The sequence below is a fragment of the Mya arenaria genome, chromosome 6 (genome assembly GCF_026914265.1).
Source record: "Mya arenaria isolate MELC-2E11 chromosome 6, ASM2691426v1".
In the NCBI taxonomy this organism is placed as follows: Eukaryota; Metazoa; Mollusca; class Bivalvia; order Myida; family Myidae; genus Mya; species Mya arenaria.
Window position 1 is genome coordinate 48,766,067 of NC_069127.1, and position 18,313 is coordinate 48,784,379.

The 18,313-nt window shown below is 33.8% G+C and overlaps 1 protein-coding gene across 1 annotated transcript; it reads right to left on the bottom strand.

Moving 5' to 3' along the window:
- Positions 1-16,079: 16,079 nt before the first annotated feature.
- Positions 16,080-18,313, bottom strand: LOC128239112 (uncharacterized). Its single transcript, XM_052955585.1, has one exon. It carries the CDS (start codon positions 17,848-17,850, stop codon positions 16,885-16,887), a length of 966 nt encoding a protein of 321 aa, XP_052811545.1. The 5' UTR covers positions 17,851-18,313; the 3' UTR covers positions 16,080-16,884.

Sequence of the window (18,313 nt, forward strand, 5' to 3'; positions counted from 1 at the left end):
GTTTATCGGCACGTTCTACCTTTCATATGCACGGGTTCAAACTCCGTTACACAGCAAAATGTTGAATGATGAGTTATAAGTGTCATGTTAACCTTTAGGTAGTGACTCAGATTTCTGCCAAACAGACGAAATTAATAAGGATTTTTGATGTTGGTTCATGTTATTTTGAGAGTTAAAGGACTATAAGTAGCTGATACGTAACTACACCATTCTCTACATAGTCAGTAAGACTTTATAATACAAGGAATTGGAATTGTTTCATTCAAAATAATGAAACATATTGACCTATCAGTTTAGTTTGCTCAGTGAAAAAAGTCCAAAAATTATTATTACCGTTTACATGAGTAATAGTTAGGTTTATCGTAGGTCTGATGTATATTGTCTTTTGCTAAAGACCATTCACTTTTTAAATTACCTATCTCGCTTTTTATGAATATTGTAAATCTAATGTAATTTTTTTTGTGTCAATAAAATGACGGTTAAATACTCAGATATATCGTTTCCGTGGAAACGTCTTAAAAAAGAGTACACAGACGAATAGTTTTACCAAAAAGAGTGATCGCTAGTGACGAAAACAACAACATCAACAACAACTAGTCCACAGCGGAAATTGAAATACATTTCGGTCGAGCCTTTTGAATGTGATGAACATTTTCATTCGAATATTTAATGTCAACTTTTGTTGTCTATTTGACTTCAACTTTATTATTTGGAAAACAAATGTAAACATGCTGCTCAGCAACACTGTTGATACTTATACTGCTTTAAAGGACATATACGTTATATTCCGAATTTCATTCATGTACTTAGTTTAAACATTATTTTTTTGATAATAATACATTAAAAAAACTCCTATAATGCTTATATTTTTTGTAAGGATTGAAGAGATAGCTACCTAGAAGTTAATATTATTACATGTACTTGATCACGCCTTTTTTATAGTTCGTTTAGTTTTTTGCATGCTTTCTGTATACTTTTAATAGAATAACCTATATTTCAAACAGATATTCTTGTCCTTCTTCAAATTGTGTCTATGATTAAACCATTTTCATATCATGACATCATGACATAAACATTGCCATTGATGTTTCTTAGAATGACATCACAAAAGTATTCATATTCGTAAACTGCAATAGTTTCTTGACAAACACAATGCCCGCAGCCAGGCCCCAGTCTCACAAAAACACTTCATTCAATTCTCAATTATATTTTAAATCATTTTACACCATAACCGCATAGCATGATTCAAATGCTTTGATTATATACTCTTCGGAAAGCACATACTCTCATACATTTTGTTGATACAAATATGTGTTCAAGAGTTTATAGAAAAAAACGGTTAGAAAGCAAACGTTGTACTTAGTTCATTTTGTTAGTTTTGTGCTAGCTTTGTGTCAAAACATTCTTGGTACTTAAAATAGTATTCTTTAGGAGATTGAGCAATGACGTTTACCGATACAATGTACATACTAATGCGATTTTAAAAAGAGTAAAACATTAGTGGTTTTGAATCCTTACATACTGTTATGGGGAAAATGAGTTGAGCTTGAGATTTTGGCCTTCTCTAGCCAGTATGTAATATACTCAAGTACATACCAAACTGTGTAATTTGCCTAATACGGAAGATATATTAAATGTTGTTGTACCTTTGTTGTACTGTTTCAAATATATACAAAAACATTGAGTGGCACTGATTAATTTTGAGTAATAGCTCAAGTACCTTTCTTACTCGAAGGTTAATTCTCACAAATATTTGCCCAAAATTAAAACAACAAGATGTATGTTTGCATTTTCTTCAAAGACAGTCAACATTTAATTAGGTTGAATTTAATAAGCCATTTTTTCGAGTAAATACTGAAATACGTGTATGTTATGTGAAACTGTATGGGGGCTGGTTTAACCCAAAACTATTCGCAAAGGCCCTCTAGGTTTGTCCCAGTGGATTCGATTTCTTTTTAGTTCAATTTCGTGGAATCATTAAACCTATTTTGTCTCTCTTTGGGAAGGGGGGGGGGGAGGCGGGCATTACAATGGTACCAACTCTTTATGGAGTAAACAGGCATAATTTACTGAACTGTAAAGAAAATGTAACTACAAACAAAATTTATTCAATATTCACAAGCAATAAGATTGTTTATTAGAGTGTATACATTATTCATTTCTTCATTTTATATTTTACACGTAAAGTGTAAACGCTGTTTCAATTATGTGTGTCTAAGATTACAAAAGGTCACTTTCATTAAGTCAATATTTCAATGCAAAACATTGCTTTTGGACAAACGCATGATCCCTAAAATAATTAAGGAAACACATACATGTATATTTGAAGTTTTAAGAATATAAAAATAATTTTCACTTATTTGACATAAAGTTAAAGCCCTTCGGGCCAAATACAGATTTAGTTTGTTAACTCACAATTTACTTAAAACTGGATTAAGATCTAGTATTTGATAAAATTATTTTAAATTCTAGGGTTGATTTATTGAAAGAAAATGTGACAACGTTTGCGTTTTCTTCCTCGGCCTGAAAGTACATCGTTTCGTCAAAAAAATACTGTGAATATATTCGTGACATTTTTTTTCAATTATGTACACGTAGACATCAAATAACATTATAGTTCGTACATTGACATAACATTTAAGTAATGGTATGTACAAACACTAACGAACATGTATTATTAATACATTTTTTCACAACAATAGTGATTGATGGAGATGTGCTATGCTAAGTAATTGAGTTAAGCTATGTCCATGGCTGATTAACATCATGGTATAAATGACAACATTGTAGCATGAAACAAATATATTCTAAACATTAAGCACGTATATAAATAAATGTTCGTGTCAAAAATACGATGCTTCTTACCATTTTTGATGGCGTCAATATTTGCTCTTTGTTGTGGACTCGGTAATCTCTGATACACTATTTACACGCTTTCGTGACACAATCTCGTCATTCAACTTTTTCTCGTGTCACAGTCTTAGTTGGCAACCAATGATATGCGTATGTCCGAAGTGCGTCATTTATGGGAGAATGGCTTATAAAAAATACACTAACTGATAAGACATTTTCTGACAGTGTTTTGGTCGTTAGACGTTGGATAAGAATGTTTTATTTTGTAGGATTTCTAGCTCTCGTTTCTGTGACAGACTCGCGTTGCCTTTCAAATTCTCCGACTGCAGTAAGGGTCTTTGTATTATTTTAAGAAAGACGAATTTCTTTTGACAGAGAACCTCCTCATTATATCATTTTCGGTTGCACAGGTATAGCTCATTTTTATTGAATCTATGTAATTTTTTGGTATTTCGAATTCTTTGTTTATAAAAATAATTGAGACACATTTTTGACAGAGGTTGCAGGTATTAGTTTTCCATACTGACTGACGTTGACCCTGTTTTCATATAAATAAGTATCTACTGAACGTTTTCAGTATTATTACGTTATGTGTGTCTTTAGTCTACATACTACAATTACAATCCTTGTTCAGAACAAAGTAAAGATTAAAATAACGTGCGTTCAACCTCGGACACTCCTGTATGCCGATAACATGCTTATTCAAAATGTAAGTTTGATTTTAATGATGCAATGTTACTCCAAAATGAGCAGTACCAGAATTAACACAATTGTTTTAATATACCAAAAAGGATGAATCAATGTCAAAAACAATGGTTTTTATGAAGGGTACCGAGTTTAATTTGAAAGAAAGGTGCAGAAAACACGGTTGTTCTACCTTTATCACAGTAAATATTTTAGCACTCACCAATCATTATATATTTTTGCGTTTTTAGCAATTAAATACCTTGATACCTGATTTATACATTTAAAATTACAAACCTGAATTTTCCCCTAATTATAATTTCGCATTAATCATGTGGATTAATATTACTGCAAATGTCTTATAAACTGAATCGTATCAATATATCTTTAGGTGCTCCGACTGCAAACAAGCTTGGCTATGCATATCGCTCAGCAATGATCCCATCCCGATTCCTGGCAACGAGACGGTGAGCCTAGATCTCCACATTTTGCGTGAAGTCACTTGCAATTACACCGTTAACGTCAGAGTACAGCGACACGTGCTGTTTGGATTTGTTGATGTACCCTGTGTAAACGAGGTTGGATCATGGTAAGGGGATGACCTCTTTCAATCAGTGAATTTAGTTATTTACCTTGAAATACTTAACCATGTCATCATTTGTCAAAAACTGTATAGCTACTAAAGAAGAGTACATCTTTGAGTCTAACATTACCGGATAAGTTAAGTCAGGGGTGACATAAAAAAACTTTAAACTGTAAAAGGGTTGATATAAGTTATACGCTGATAAAAAGGTGATATTGAAACCGGTTTGCGTTATTTTGGTTTTAATTTTGAATTGACGGTTTATTTTGTGTTTGTTTTTTCGTTAGGTTGTTGTGTCTCTCATTAAGTGTATGTAAGGCTGCTATGTTTCTGGTGTTTTGAACATAGTCATGGCTCAGTTGTAGGCAAGTGGGCTTTTTCCTTAATTTGAATTGTGTAATTACATACGATAACCATGTTAAGCTGTTCAATCATTTAACGTATATGGTGGCATCACGTTTCGAATTTTGTAATTTGCAGCTCGTATAAACTATGCGATCTTCTATCCGCTTTGTTGAAATGGCTATCACAGGTTATGCACGTATTCATATAGCATTTTGATTTTTACGTTTCAATTGGGTAAGTGTGCAACTTGAAAGGATGAAAGAAAAGGAAAAGACAATCATTATTACCTGCACAGCAGTTTCTTTTTAGCGTATAGTTCATTAGACGAGACTGTATACGGAGTATATAGATGCAACTATTTGTTTACTCCCAATTGAACACTTTGTCGTGAGCTCACCATGGTCCTTTATGTTCCTTAGAATGGCCACGTTGAAGGGATGGTGTTGAACTATTCTACGTGTTACAAATTAACTGAAGCGTACTTTTCTTCATTGACGTTATCATTTAATTTGTTTATAATATATCTTTAGGAGTTATAAAATACTTACTTATTTGACTTGAATATCTTCCAATATGAATTATACTATAAATATCAAATTCAGGGCGACTACAAAGCGGAAGCGCGAATAATTGACGACATCACGAACGAGGAAGTGGGGTGCTACTACGTGCAAGGCAGCACCGCCCCTTCTGACTGCATTGGAGTGTCCTGCTTTATCGGAAGGAGAAAATAACACATTGCGTCTAAATAACATGCGTTCGATGTGATACAGATGAAATAAAAAGTCACGTCAATAGCTGGCAATTGTATTTTCTCCTTTTATCTTTGACATATTTAGAATGCAAGATAATAACCGCCTGTCAGAACATTAAGCTAGGCGGCGTTAACATTAATTCACTTACCGATCACTCATGCAATTCAAACTAGCTGTTCAAGTTTACAATGGTGTTTTTGTGCTTTTGAACAATTTATAAATGGCGTTTCGTCAATTTGAGTGAAAAAAAAACAAACAAACTATGCTTGCCCGGTTATGACACTTGCGATTTGCGCACTGGCTTTTCATCGGACGTTCTTGATTTGTTCGAAAGTCAAGGCTCTTTTTGTGTTTCTTTGGTTGTCCCCAAATCGGTTTCAATGTTTACAATTTATATTTGTGATATTTCTGCACAGCATATTTTCAGAACTGTTGGAATGCTACCTTAAACATCGAATATCGTACGAAGTAGGATAGCAAATGCAAAAACAAGTTTCCATTGCAAATATTGCGGCGTTGATGCTACAACGAGGGAGTTGAGATCTCTATTTATAGTTGGATTCACTAATTTGTTCATGTTTTCAATAATTATTTTTAAGTTTAAGGAACACTATTTAGCAAGTTTGCGGTATATTACAGACAGACATCAGCTCAAAGAAACATATACCAATCCCAAATGTTTCAAAACACTTCATTAGTTTCTTAACCTCCATCTCAACTCCTTTTACCACATACCAGCACAGTAATTAAGGCTCTACTTAATAAGTTCAATAAGTTAACATCTCAAATGTGTTCTCCGAATGCAATGTACCACTGTTAAAGTAATTCAAGTTTATTATACAGAAACGGTAAACTTTTTTTACATTATGTGATTTTAGAAAGAAAACACACAACGATATTCAATATTGGTTATATCTTTAAATTCGTGCAAGGAATGTCACGGAAACGTTCCGGTATTATCATATTGTTATTTGGATCTAACGTATATATATAACAGCCATAGTTGGAACATTTTGATATATATTTTAGGACTTTTATTAGAAACCTTAATTAATATGTTTTCCTTTAGAATCATTTTTTTCAGGAATAGGTGCCTTATTTGTAAAATACACAAAACGGACCTATCACCAACTGTAGTCTTCTGAAAACAGGCCAGATCATCTCCGTTACGAAGCAGGGAGTCGTTTCATCAAAGATCTTCGTCGAATTAATCCTTGAATGAAATTAGTGCCAAAGTTTCATTATCATGATACATATGTGTGTGAATTGAACATGAACACGAAGTTGAGGAATAGAAAATCGATGTACTACCATTTGTGACGTTTATAAGATAAAAGATAAACTAAGTTACGACAAATATTCTTTATTAAAACGACCCAAGTGCTATACCATGGCCATACCCTTAAGGTAAGGTGTGTATTCTCGATTATTAGGGTTAGGGACACTACGCGTTTCATTTCTGATGGGAGAATGACCTGTGCACCTTTGGGAAACGAATGCAAAAGTTAATTTAGGTGTAAAAAAACACCGTTGAAAAGTTTATAGTAAATGTCTTTTCTGCAGTGTCTATGCCTGTTACAAAATAAATCAAACAATGATATCATATATTTCAGACGATAAAAATACGTTAAATGCCAATATCATTGTGTCAAGTTCAGAATAACAACATAAAACGTTAAAAGTGTGTACGTTGACAAAACATTGCAAAATATCTTACGAGTGTGCATGTTGACATTTCTACCGTACCCCTTGTTTAGATGTTTTCTTCTAAAATATTGCAACTAAAAGCATCTAAGAATAGTAAAATCTCATTTTCATTGAGAAGGCCACTTCGGAACATTTGCAACGAATATCTCCGGTCTTTTGAAACGGTTTCATAACAAATCAGTAAAAAAAAAATAGTGTGCGTTGGCATGCCGTGTTTGGAAACTATTGTTTGAATGTTCTCAAAAAGTAAAACGTGCTGAAAGACAATCCGCATATTTCCAGAAAGCTTATGAATTTGTACAGTAGGCTAGGTCATGAATTTAGGAGCGAGTTAATAACGTAGTCATATGCAACCAGCTTATCTGATTGGTGCTCATTTACCCTACTTCCTGTGTGTACGTACTCATTTGTGTTTCAAGTGTCATAATTGTTTCCCCACACTGTTTTATTCTTAAAGTGCATTACAAACCAACAATGTCCCAAACAAGAGCTGTCAAAAAGACAAGGCGCTCGACTATTTCGTCGATATTAACCAAAACTTCTAAGTCGAATAATAAAGGCCCATTTTTGCACAATATGCAAGACAGGGTTATAAGTAGGTTTCGTGGTTGCTGGCCATTTTATAAAGTTTCTATGCCCTGTAACAAACATATGTTTGTATACTATACTGTAACGAAAAACAATTGTCTGACAATGGGATACTGGTGTGTGATCAAAATATAATAAACAATATTGATATGTCATTTCAGCTCTGAACAATGACATAGTTTAGTGTACACCAGAACAATGTATAATGTAGAATATAACAAATGAGTTTATGCTTTAAGACCTCTGCATGTATATGTTTGATAAGGGGATATATAGGGGATACTATGATAGGACGCTTTTTTGGTGACATGTATCAAGTCGAGTTCGGTTTGTAAACACGTATCCGTCGAGACCGCAGGTCGAGACGGATACATGTTTACTTACCGAAGAAGACGTGATGCAGGTCACCTGAAAATCGTTTTATCGTAATATTCAATTTATAATATACATGCCTATTTAATTATTCCTTTTTATTTTTCGGTTTACATTTGATTTAATTTTACCACCATCTGTCAAATGCGCGTATGAATTGGAATGTGTTACGTAGTTTTGTGTAATGAAGTCAAGGGAGGCTACTACAGCGAAACGAAGTCAGAAGTTACAGAATTCACTTTATTGACCAAAATAAGAACAAAATATTTTATGTTTTAGCAAAATTAACAAATTGCTTATACGAATACAATTATTAAACGTCACAGCACAAAAGAACAACAAAAAAGCGGTACATATTTTACGAGTATACACTAATCGTCATTTCCTGTAGACGTAACGCGGCCATTTTAAACAAAGTAAATAAATATTCGTGGGATTTTTAGACGATCGTAATATGCAGAATTAAGGGAAGTTCGTGAGTCAATCGCTATTTCTATCGTTGACGCGAATTCTCCTTTTTCTTTGTATTTGCGAGCTGCTCATATTTATGATAATAAACATGGATAATGCAACAATTTTATGAAGTTCGAAATGGCAAACAACTAGTTCACTGAAGCATGTGTGAAGTAGCTGTCTTGATAGATTGGAAGTGTTCTCTATCTCGTGCCTATCCTCGTGGTTCTTCGAAGAACATTAAAACCATGTTCCTGAATATTAACATGCTTCTGGGGCGTGAGTTAAGTTAGTTAATTTAATGTATTTAAAAGTTGACAGATTTTACCAGCTTTTTTGGTCATGCTATATTTAGCAAAGAATTTTAGAAAGTAGTTCCGAGATTACACACGGTACTCGCATGATACGGAATCAGAAAACGACAGTATCATGATACGGATTTTTCAATACGGCGTGCTGTATTTTCACTGTTTGATATGGTAAAGGAATTTGATAGGCATATAATAAAGTTTATTACTATGGAGTATATTGTACACTATAATAAAACAATAATATTTTTATATAATTATAGAATAAAACAGAGCAACTGAAATAGCCAATGATTTTAATCACTGCATCAACCTCTCGGACTGTACCTTGTATTCAAGATTTAGTGGTGACCCATTTCAGATGTTTATTAAAAACAATCAAGACCAAAGTAAACTACCATGCAGTAATATGAATATATTCTAATCAAACACAAATAATCGTTTCAATCAAACTAAAATAATCTTTTCAATCAAACAATTAATCGTTTCAACGAGTTTTAAAGGCTAGTATACTAAATAAAGTATAAAAAATACCTGGAAACAGCAACGCTTTCGACATTTCTCGGCCTTTTATATGCACGGGGTTCCAATTTTGTCACACAAGAAAATGACATTAAAAACAGTCATAGTCATTTAAATCTTAAGGAATTGGAACTGTTTCCTTTAAAATCATGAAAAAATGACCCATATGTTCGGTTTGCACAATAAAATCAATCCAATAGTACTTACAAACTTTTTAATATTACCATTTATATCAGTAATAGTATAGTTCCTTTATCGTATGCATTGTTTCATGTTTATAGAAAAGAAATTCTGGAGACTATTCACTTTTTTGCATGTCTTGTCTCGGTTTTTATGTCGATTGTATAACTTATGTAACTTCTCGGTTATCTGCTCGGATATATGGTTTTGTGAGGACTCGTCTTTAAAAGAGAACAATGAGACGTTTCATTTTACCTTGAATAGTAACCGCTAGTGACAAAAACAACAACTAGTCCACAGCGGAAACTTATATGCATTTCTGTCGAACTTTTTGAATTTTCCGAACATTTGCATTTGAATAGTGAATGTCAACTTTAGTTTTCTCTTTGACTTCACATTTTTTTATTGGAAACCAAATGTAAACATGTTGCTAAGCAACACTGTTGATACTTATACTGCTTTAAAGGACATATACGTTATATTCTGAATTTGATTCATGACACAGAGATAGCCAGCTAAAAGTTAATATTATTACATGTACTTGATCACACCTGTTTAATAGTTCGTTTTGTTTTCTGCATGCTTTCTGTATGCTTTTAGTAGGATAACCAAACGGATGTTCTTGTCCCAATTCAAACTGTGTCTATGATCTACATTTTTCATATCATTACATCATGACATAAACATCGCCATTGATGTTTCTTAGAACGGCATGACAATAGTATACATATTTGTAAACTGCAAAAGTTTCTAGACAAAGACAAAGCCTGCAGCCAAGGCCTTAGTCTTACAAAAAATACTTCAGTCAATTCTCAATTCATTTCTTTTTTCAACATAACTGCATCAAATCACTTAAATGCCAAGATTATTTACTCTTTGAAAAGCACATACTCTCATATATTTTGTTAACTGTTGTTCTTTTATGTGTCTTGTTATTTCTTTCGTCTTTTCACTTTTGGTCATCGTCTAACGATGGTATCAAAGGGCCCCCAGGTGTGTCCACTTGGTTTCGAATTCTTTTAAGTTCATTTTAATTTCGTGGAATCAAAAAAACTATTATTTCTTCTTGAGAACTGAGTGGGGTGCATTACAGTGGTACCAGCTCTTTATGGAGTAAGCAGACATATGTTTTAATTTACTGTAAGGAAAAACGTAATTCACAAGCAATAAGATTGAATACAGTATTCCGTTCTTTATTTTATATTTTACACAAACATTGCAAATTCTGTTTCAATTACGTGTGTCTAACATCTGAAAATGTCACGTCCATTACGTCAAATGTTCAATACAAACATGATTATGATGGCCATTCGCAAACCATTAAAATATCACACCACTCAAGTCCTGTCACTGCCAACTGAGAAAGGACTTGATAGTAGTAATCATGGTTTGTCTTTAGTTGTATACTTCCTGTGACATCTTTCTTGAAGCAGAATGCCTCAAGTACACTACTCACAGGAAATTGTATTTCTAGCATATCAAATGGGGGATATCTTGTCGGATTATACACCTTTCGATCTGGGCTTTCAGCTAGCCATGGTGCCCATGGGTTGTCAACAATACCACAAGGGTACAGATTTACTTGTTCGCCCATTGCCTTTGAATGTGCAATGGCTGCTGTTGGTTCACTGGCAAATCCTCTTTTCGTGACAAGAAGGTTTGGTTCAGCCTCTGTCATCATCTTCAGACTTACGCTGTCGGGCCAATTGACAGGTGGTCCTCGAATAGCTTTGTAAAGGGTAGACTGTATGCGTGTTGGTAGCGATTAGCCACACACCTCAATATCCTAGGCAGCTATCCGAGATATTTTCTTTGCTCTTGGCACATGTCATGTTTGAGGCATTGATGTTCTGGCTACATCCTCGGAGTGCACCCTTAAATCTAAGTATACTTAAAACTGGACTACTGTCTTACAATTTATAATCGTATCTCACAGATTAAGATCTAATATTTGCTAAAAATAATTTTGGGAGGGTGGCAGGTAGATGCGAACAATTTCTAGGTTTGATTTATTGAAATAAAATGTGACGACGTTTGCGTTTTCTTCCCTGGCCTGAAAGTACAATGTTTCGTCATAAAAACTGTACCATTTAAGATAATAAACCCAGACAAAGTAAAATTACGTATTTTTCTTAAATTCTGTACAAGTAGACAAAAAATACCATTATATTTCGTGCATTAACATTACATTTCAGTAATGATATGTGCAAACACTAACGAAGATCTATAATTCAATTTTTCACAACAATCGTTATTGATGGAGATATACAATGTTATTGAGTTAAGGTATTTCCATGTTGGATTAACACCATGGTTTAATTGACATCATTTTAACATGAAGCAAATGTATTCATAACATTAAACATATGTTTATCAATAAATGTTCGTGTCAAAAATACGATGTTTCTTCCCATTTTTGATGGCGTCAATATTTGCTCTTTGTTGTGGACTCGGTAATCTCTGATACACTATTTACACGCTTTCGTGACACAATCTCGTCATTCAACTTTTTCTCGTGTCACAGTTTTAGTTGGCAACCAATGATATGCGTATGTCCGAAGTGCGCCATTTATGGGAAAATGGCTTATAAAAAACACTAACTGATTAGACATTTTCTGACAGTGTTTCGGTCGTTAGACGTTGGATAAGAATGTTTTATTTTGTAGGATTTCTAGCTTTTGTTGCTGTGACTGACGCAACGTTGCCTTTCAAATTCTCCGACTGCAGTAAGGGTCTTTGTATTATTTTAAGAAAGACGAATTTCTCTTGACAGAGAACCTCCATATTATCATTTTCGGTTGGAGAGGTATGGCTCGTTTTAATTGAACCTATGTTAATTTTTGGTATTTCGATTTCTTTGTTAATAAAAATAATTGAGACACATTTTTGACAGAGGTTTAATGTATCATTTTTCTATACTGATTGACGTTGACCGTGTTTTCATATAAATGCGTATCTACCGAACGTTTTTATTATTATCACGTTATGTGTGTCTTTAGTCTACACATTACAATTACAATCCTTGTTCAAAACGAAGTAAAGATTAAAATAACGTGTGTTCAAACTTGGACACTCCTGTATGCCGATAACATGCTTATTCAAAATGTAAATGTTTGATTTTAAAGATGCACTCTTACTCCCAAATAAGCAGTACCACAATTATTGCAATTGTTTAAATATAACAAAAAGGCTGAATAAATGTCAAAATACAATGGTTCTTATGAAGGGTACCGAGATTAATTTGAAAGAAAGGTGCAGAAAACACTCATTTTATACTTTTGCCTTTTCAGCTATTAAATACCTGGATTTAACGATCACCCAGTCAATTCAAACAAGATGTTTTTAAACTTATAAAAGAAAATATATTCAAGAAGGCAATGTCAACCCATAAATGCTCGGTCACAAGGCGTCCTTTCTTTTTATCCCAGATCTGGGCTCACGTGCGATTCATGTGATATTTCATATAGAAAAAAAATACATCAAAGCAACTTATAGCAGTCCCATTTTTTTTCAAAAATACTTAAGTCACTTCTCAATTTCAATCCCAACTACTTTTACTACATAACAGCATATAAAGGAGTTGTATTTCACGTAATTTGACGATGTAGTAAGAAAATACATAGAAAATATAGATTTGACAGTCCTGAAGAAGCAGAGCATGCTCAACAACAGTGAGGGTAAAATGCCATTGACAATAGATATATCACAGATCCATAGGTTAATTAAAATAAAATAAATGTCTGCGAAAGTACATTCAAGCTCAATATTTAATATTAAGTTTTAATCAAAATGGTTACATATACACTGCCTACTCCAACGAATGTTCATCAGGAAAGGTTTTTGCACAAACTACATGTGAACACATCACTGTACGAAAATGTGTTTGCTTACATACAGATCAAGGACAACAATGGCGTAGACATGTACATACGTGGTCATTTTGAGTAGGTATTAATATTTGCGACACATATTAAGCTTAAAGAAGCCTGGATAACATTAATTCGGTAGTGCTTTCTAGATACGTGTTCAATACTATGAAAGAGAAATAACATAAATGATGAGTTTGAAATCACCTCAAGTCTTCAAAAGCATTTTCTTTTTATAATATGGTAACAATAGGGACAGTCCGACTATTTACATAATGTGATGAAGATTGATATCTTAGAATTTCTCTATTCAATATCCCAAGACTCGTTACACATATAGCTTTTCGACAAGGTGAGATGTGGAATAAACAATGCTGAAAATTATGTAAGGAAAACGATTCACTGTTGCATCAGCAGGCTTGTATTTCGTTTTATTAGAAATCCTAAAAGAGTAGTTTTGTACTAAATAAATAATTATAGGGACATATTGATTGGTGGGGTAAAACATGGTGGGGTAAAACAATTAATGGTCAAAGGTAGTTATTAAAATGTTATCAGTCAAAGGAGTTAATTGAACGTTCGTACGTTGTATTTACCTTGATCTGTCATTCTATACGTAAAGTTTACATCCTCTGCAGAATGCGTTCGTCGAAAACATGTTTTTTTTGTCAGCTTGTTTTGGGGTTTTCTTGTAAAACATTTCGCCCTGATAGCGTGTTTACAGTATAGTGTGTTGTCTAAATTATAAGCTTCAATATGTACGTGTGATTCCATAGTCTGACGACATACCGTTACACAACACAGCTTCGATAGCATTATAAGAAGGATAACATCAAGTGATGACCGTTTCCAGGAGGAATGTGAACTAAACTAAAAACCTATTTTGAAGAACGAAACTATCCAATTTCTGTTATAGATGAAGCTGTTTCGAAAACATTTTCCATCAGTGCAGAGGACGCCTTGCAGCCAAATGTTAAATCATCGGGAAAAAAGACATTACTCTTTTTGTGTGTACTTTTAATCCATCATTACCAAACATTGGTAAAATTATAAACCAATATTGGGGACTACTCAGATATTCAAAAAGTAAAACTGTCCAAGATCTCATTAACTACAAACCAATTGTTGCATATAAGCGGCCTTAAAAATATTCAAGATATACTTGTGAATTCTAAACTTACAAATGTTGTCACTTACGGGTTCTTTACTAAATGTAATAGATCCAGATGCTCACATTGTTGTACTATTTTTGAAAATGACAAATTTTCAAGTATATATTTTTGCAAAGAATTTAAGATAAATCATGAATTGTCCTGTTCTTCTACAGGTGTTATATATGTTATCAATTGCAACAAATGTATAAAGCAATATGTTGGTCAGACTCAACAAAAATGTAGTCAGAGAATGAACAGTCATAAGTTTGATATAAGACATTTTCCAGATTCATATACAAATGTGTCTGAACATTTTAATGCTCCTGACCACAGTATCAATGATTTTTCTTTTATGCCAATTGATGAAATTGAGAACAATTGGAAACGATTATTAAAGGAGAGTAAATGGATGCACATTCTTGGCACAGTCATTCCTAATGGTATGAATTCTAAAATATTATTTTAATTCTTCTTGCAGAATTAAAAAAAAAACACAAAATTAATCTGGTTTATAACTGTTTTTAACCTATTTAATGTTGCATAGTTTATACTGGTTTATTGATGTTTGTTTATGCATTTATATTGCTTTTTACCAGTATGATTGTATCTCTATAGATCCTATAAGACATTATTTTGCGCAAAAATGTATGCTATATTTTGACGTTATCAACGTTGACGTCATTTGATGTTGACGTCATTTCCTGTTCATTATATACATGCAACCTGATGAAGGCCGAATGGCCGAAACGTTGTTTCATAAATAAATAATTTGTGTTGAAGTTGGACTTCTTTAATTATCACCATAGCATTATAAGGACATTCGAGTGTCCACTTTGGGCTACCATAGTTTGTTTATACACGAGTTCTTTCTAATCCTATCACACAACTGTACAGTGATATAAATCCTTTACACCCTTACCAATAACGCGTTTTTTGGTGTGTGTTTTTTTTGCTACAGATAATACATGTGGAGGAGTACGAACAATTATCCAAACACAGTATTTACCTACATGCATTGAATATAAAGCCATTCCAACAGTTTCAAATAGGAGAAACAAACATTTCTATTATAATTTCCATGAACACATGTATATCAATCCCAAATTGAATCAGAAAAACAATTGCTTCCAAATATACTTTAGAGTGACATTGATTTGTCTAAAGATAAGATCAAATATTGTTCACTGGGATATTGGCTGTGAAGGAAAACCCTCGTTTTTCTTCTTAAATAACAAGGATATTGTATTTGTGAAACGCGCAAAACACGTGTTTAGTATTTTTCAATTAACCCTCCAAATATGAGTCAGCACTCATCTCCCCATTTCAAATACAATATGGATAAATAGAAATTATAGTTCGGTATGTGTTTTAACATCACAACATTTAATAAAAACTTGATGTTGCCCGTACAGCAGTCTTGGAAGAAATGATCAGCGCCCATTAAAACCCGTCTAACTGCGTCAACAGGGCCCCCTTTGAAATTGACCAAACCAGTGTGCAGGGCTATTCTGAAACAGCTGTTCTCCGCTTTATTAAATATGTAATGCGGAGAGCTAAATAAACATGATGCATAATGTTTTTTACTCTTCTAAAATGTGCATTTTTCTAATCCATCAAAAGTAATTTAAGCAAAGAGCTATCGCTTTGCTACACAGGTATATATTGCCAGTAGTAGCATGCGTACATATTTTTACGAGATTCAAGTTTTCAAGTTTTATTTATAATACACCAGAAGGTCGTAGACCCATGAGGCATAAAGTGCACAATGGTGACAAATACAAATAATATGTACTTGTGCGGTAACACATTAACTAATAAATTTTATGACAATGGCTATAATACTAGACTGTTACAAAATGTATATTTGACATAATGTGAAAAGCTTTGTAAACAAATGTTCCTTCCTTAATTAACTCTATAAATTTGTGCATACTAGGATGGCGTTAATGGTAGGATGGCAATAAAGAGTTTCGAATATCATTATACAATGGACATTCAATAACAAAATGGTATTCATCTTCTAAAATATTGCATTCGATACATTTTCTCTCATGTACAGGTATTGATACAGGTCTAGCCCATCTTCCAGTCTCTATATATGAATATTTTTATCATTTTGCACGACGTCGACGTCACCGCAGAGCATATGAAACCTTGGCTATGACAAATTTTATTTGAAACTTTAAATCAGCTCAATTTGTTTGTGACAAAACAAAATTAATGTACATTTACACCAACGTCGGTTGATCGCGATACCTTTTTACATAAGCAAAATGCGTTACGTTTGGCAAAAAATTCACTTCACAAAGGCATAAAAACGTATTCCTCGTAGAAATACGAAATACATGACGAGGGGTATTAATAGGACTTAATGGGATGATCGTTGATGTATGTCACAAAATTGTTCTGCTCACAAACCAGTAACAACTTTGCAGAAAGTAATTTTGGCCCAGATTCGAGATCATGAATCGCTCGTAGACATTCACTCATTCTTTTTACACATTGATAATTCTACTAGCCTTCGTTGACAAATTTCACCGACACTTTCATATCCATCGGTGGTTCGGTTTTTTCTTGCACAAACGATGGCCTGGCTTCGATAGCTTTAACATTTTCATCTGGTACGTTTACCACAATCTGTTTGTCCTTTTCAGTTTTAGGAGTCTCAACAGCATGTGTGTGATCCACTGTACCTCCCTTTTCGCTGTACTGATTCTTTTGGTTGCGTCTCCTTATTCTTTGGAATACTTCATGCGGAGTGTAAACGAGAGGAGTGGTTATTTCCAATTTCGGGTCATAAGTACATCCACATGCATAACGTTTCTTTTGGTGGAATAGTTCTTTTGGGTTCGATAGATACATCTTCTCCACCTTTTCCGGTGCAACAAGTGACCTTGTGTGAACTTCAATTCTTGGGAATTTTTCTTGCTCCTTTTTCATAATGTGCACCTTTTCGCCAATTTCTGTGCAGTCTGTGCAAAACTGTGGCCCCAGCACATCGCATTGTAAGCGCTGTTGCCTTGGTGTTTCTGCTCTTTCATTTCGGTAGCACATTGATCTTTGTCGAACAAGACTTATTTCCCTGTTTCGCCCATCCGCTGATACAACTTTATCTTTGATTCGATTATGAAATGAAGAATATCCCGCGTTGTTTATTCGTTGTAATCGTGCGCTTCGTGTAAGCAGCCATCTTACTTCCGGTGAAATTGTACTACCTGTCACGTGACTTTGCTGAGCATGCGCATGCTGTGAAACGGAAGTACGTTGAAATAACGATTGAATGGCGGGGTTGTCTCTATAGTCGTCAGCAAACTGAAACTGCTGACGTCTCTTATGGCGAGTTTGCTTATCACATAATTCTCGAAGCAGTGACGACTGGTTCCGGAACAACACCTTTTCAGCATGCAGTTCAATCCGACTTTCTGGCACATACTGTCCTAACTTTCGAGTATGAATTCGTTTATTTCCGGTTGTAAACATGTTTAAGCCTAGTCACGGCGAAAAGTCGATATACATGTAACTGTCCACCGTTAAGTATAAATATATAATATATTATAGAAGTATATATATCTTGAGTTACCAAAGGTTACTCTCTCATCCAGCAGCGTAACAGTAGACTGTATTTATAATACAAACGCAGTGAACTGTTACAGTCTATTTTAAAGAACTCTATAAACCTAGCCTTCTTTCATGTTTTCCTTTCAATAACACATAAATCCACAATAATCAGTGACAAACTCAACATTGGTATTAATCACTCCAATGTGGTGAGAAATTTCCTACCTTATCGAAATATAAAAAACACACATCTGATTATAATTGCTTCGCATATATCAAATGTTATCAACTTTTATAAAGAGCAGTCACCATTTTCCTTGTTTTATCGAAGAAAATGTTCGACATTGAGAAAGATGTAGGCTCCACTTTCTTTTTAACCATTCAA

Excerpts from the sequence above, each read along its gene's own strand:
- LOC128239112 (XM_052955585.1), bottom strand. The coding sequence starts at position 17,850 with ATGTTTACAACCGGAAATAAACGAATTCATACTCGAAAGTTAGGACAG.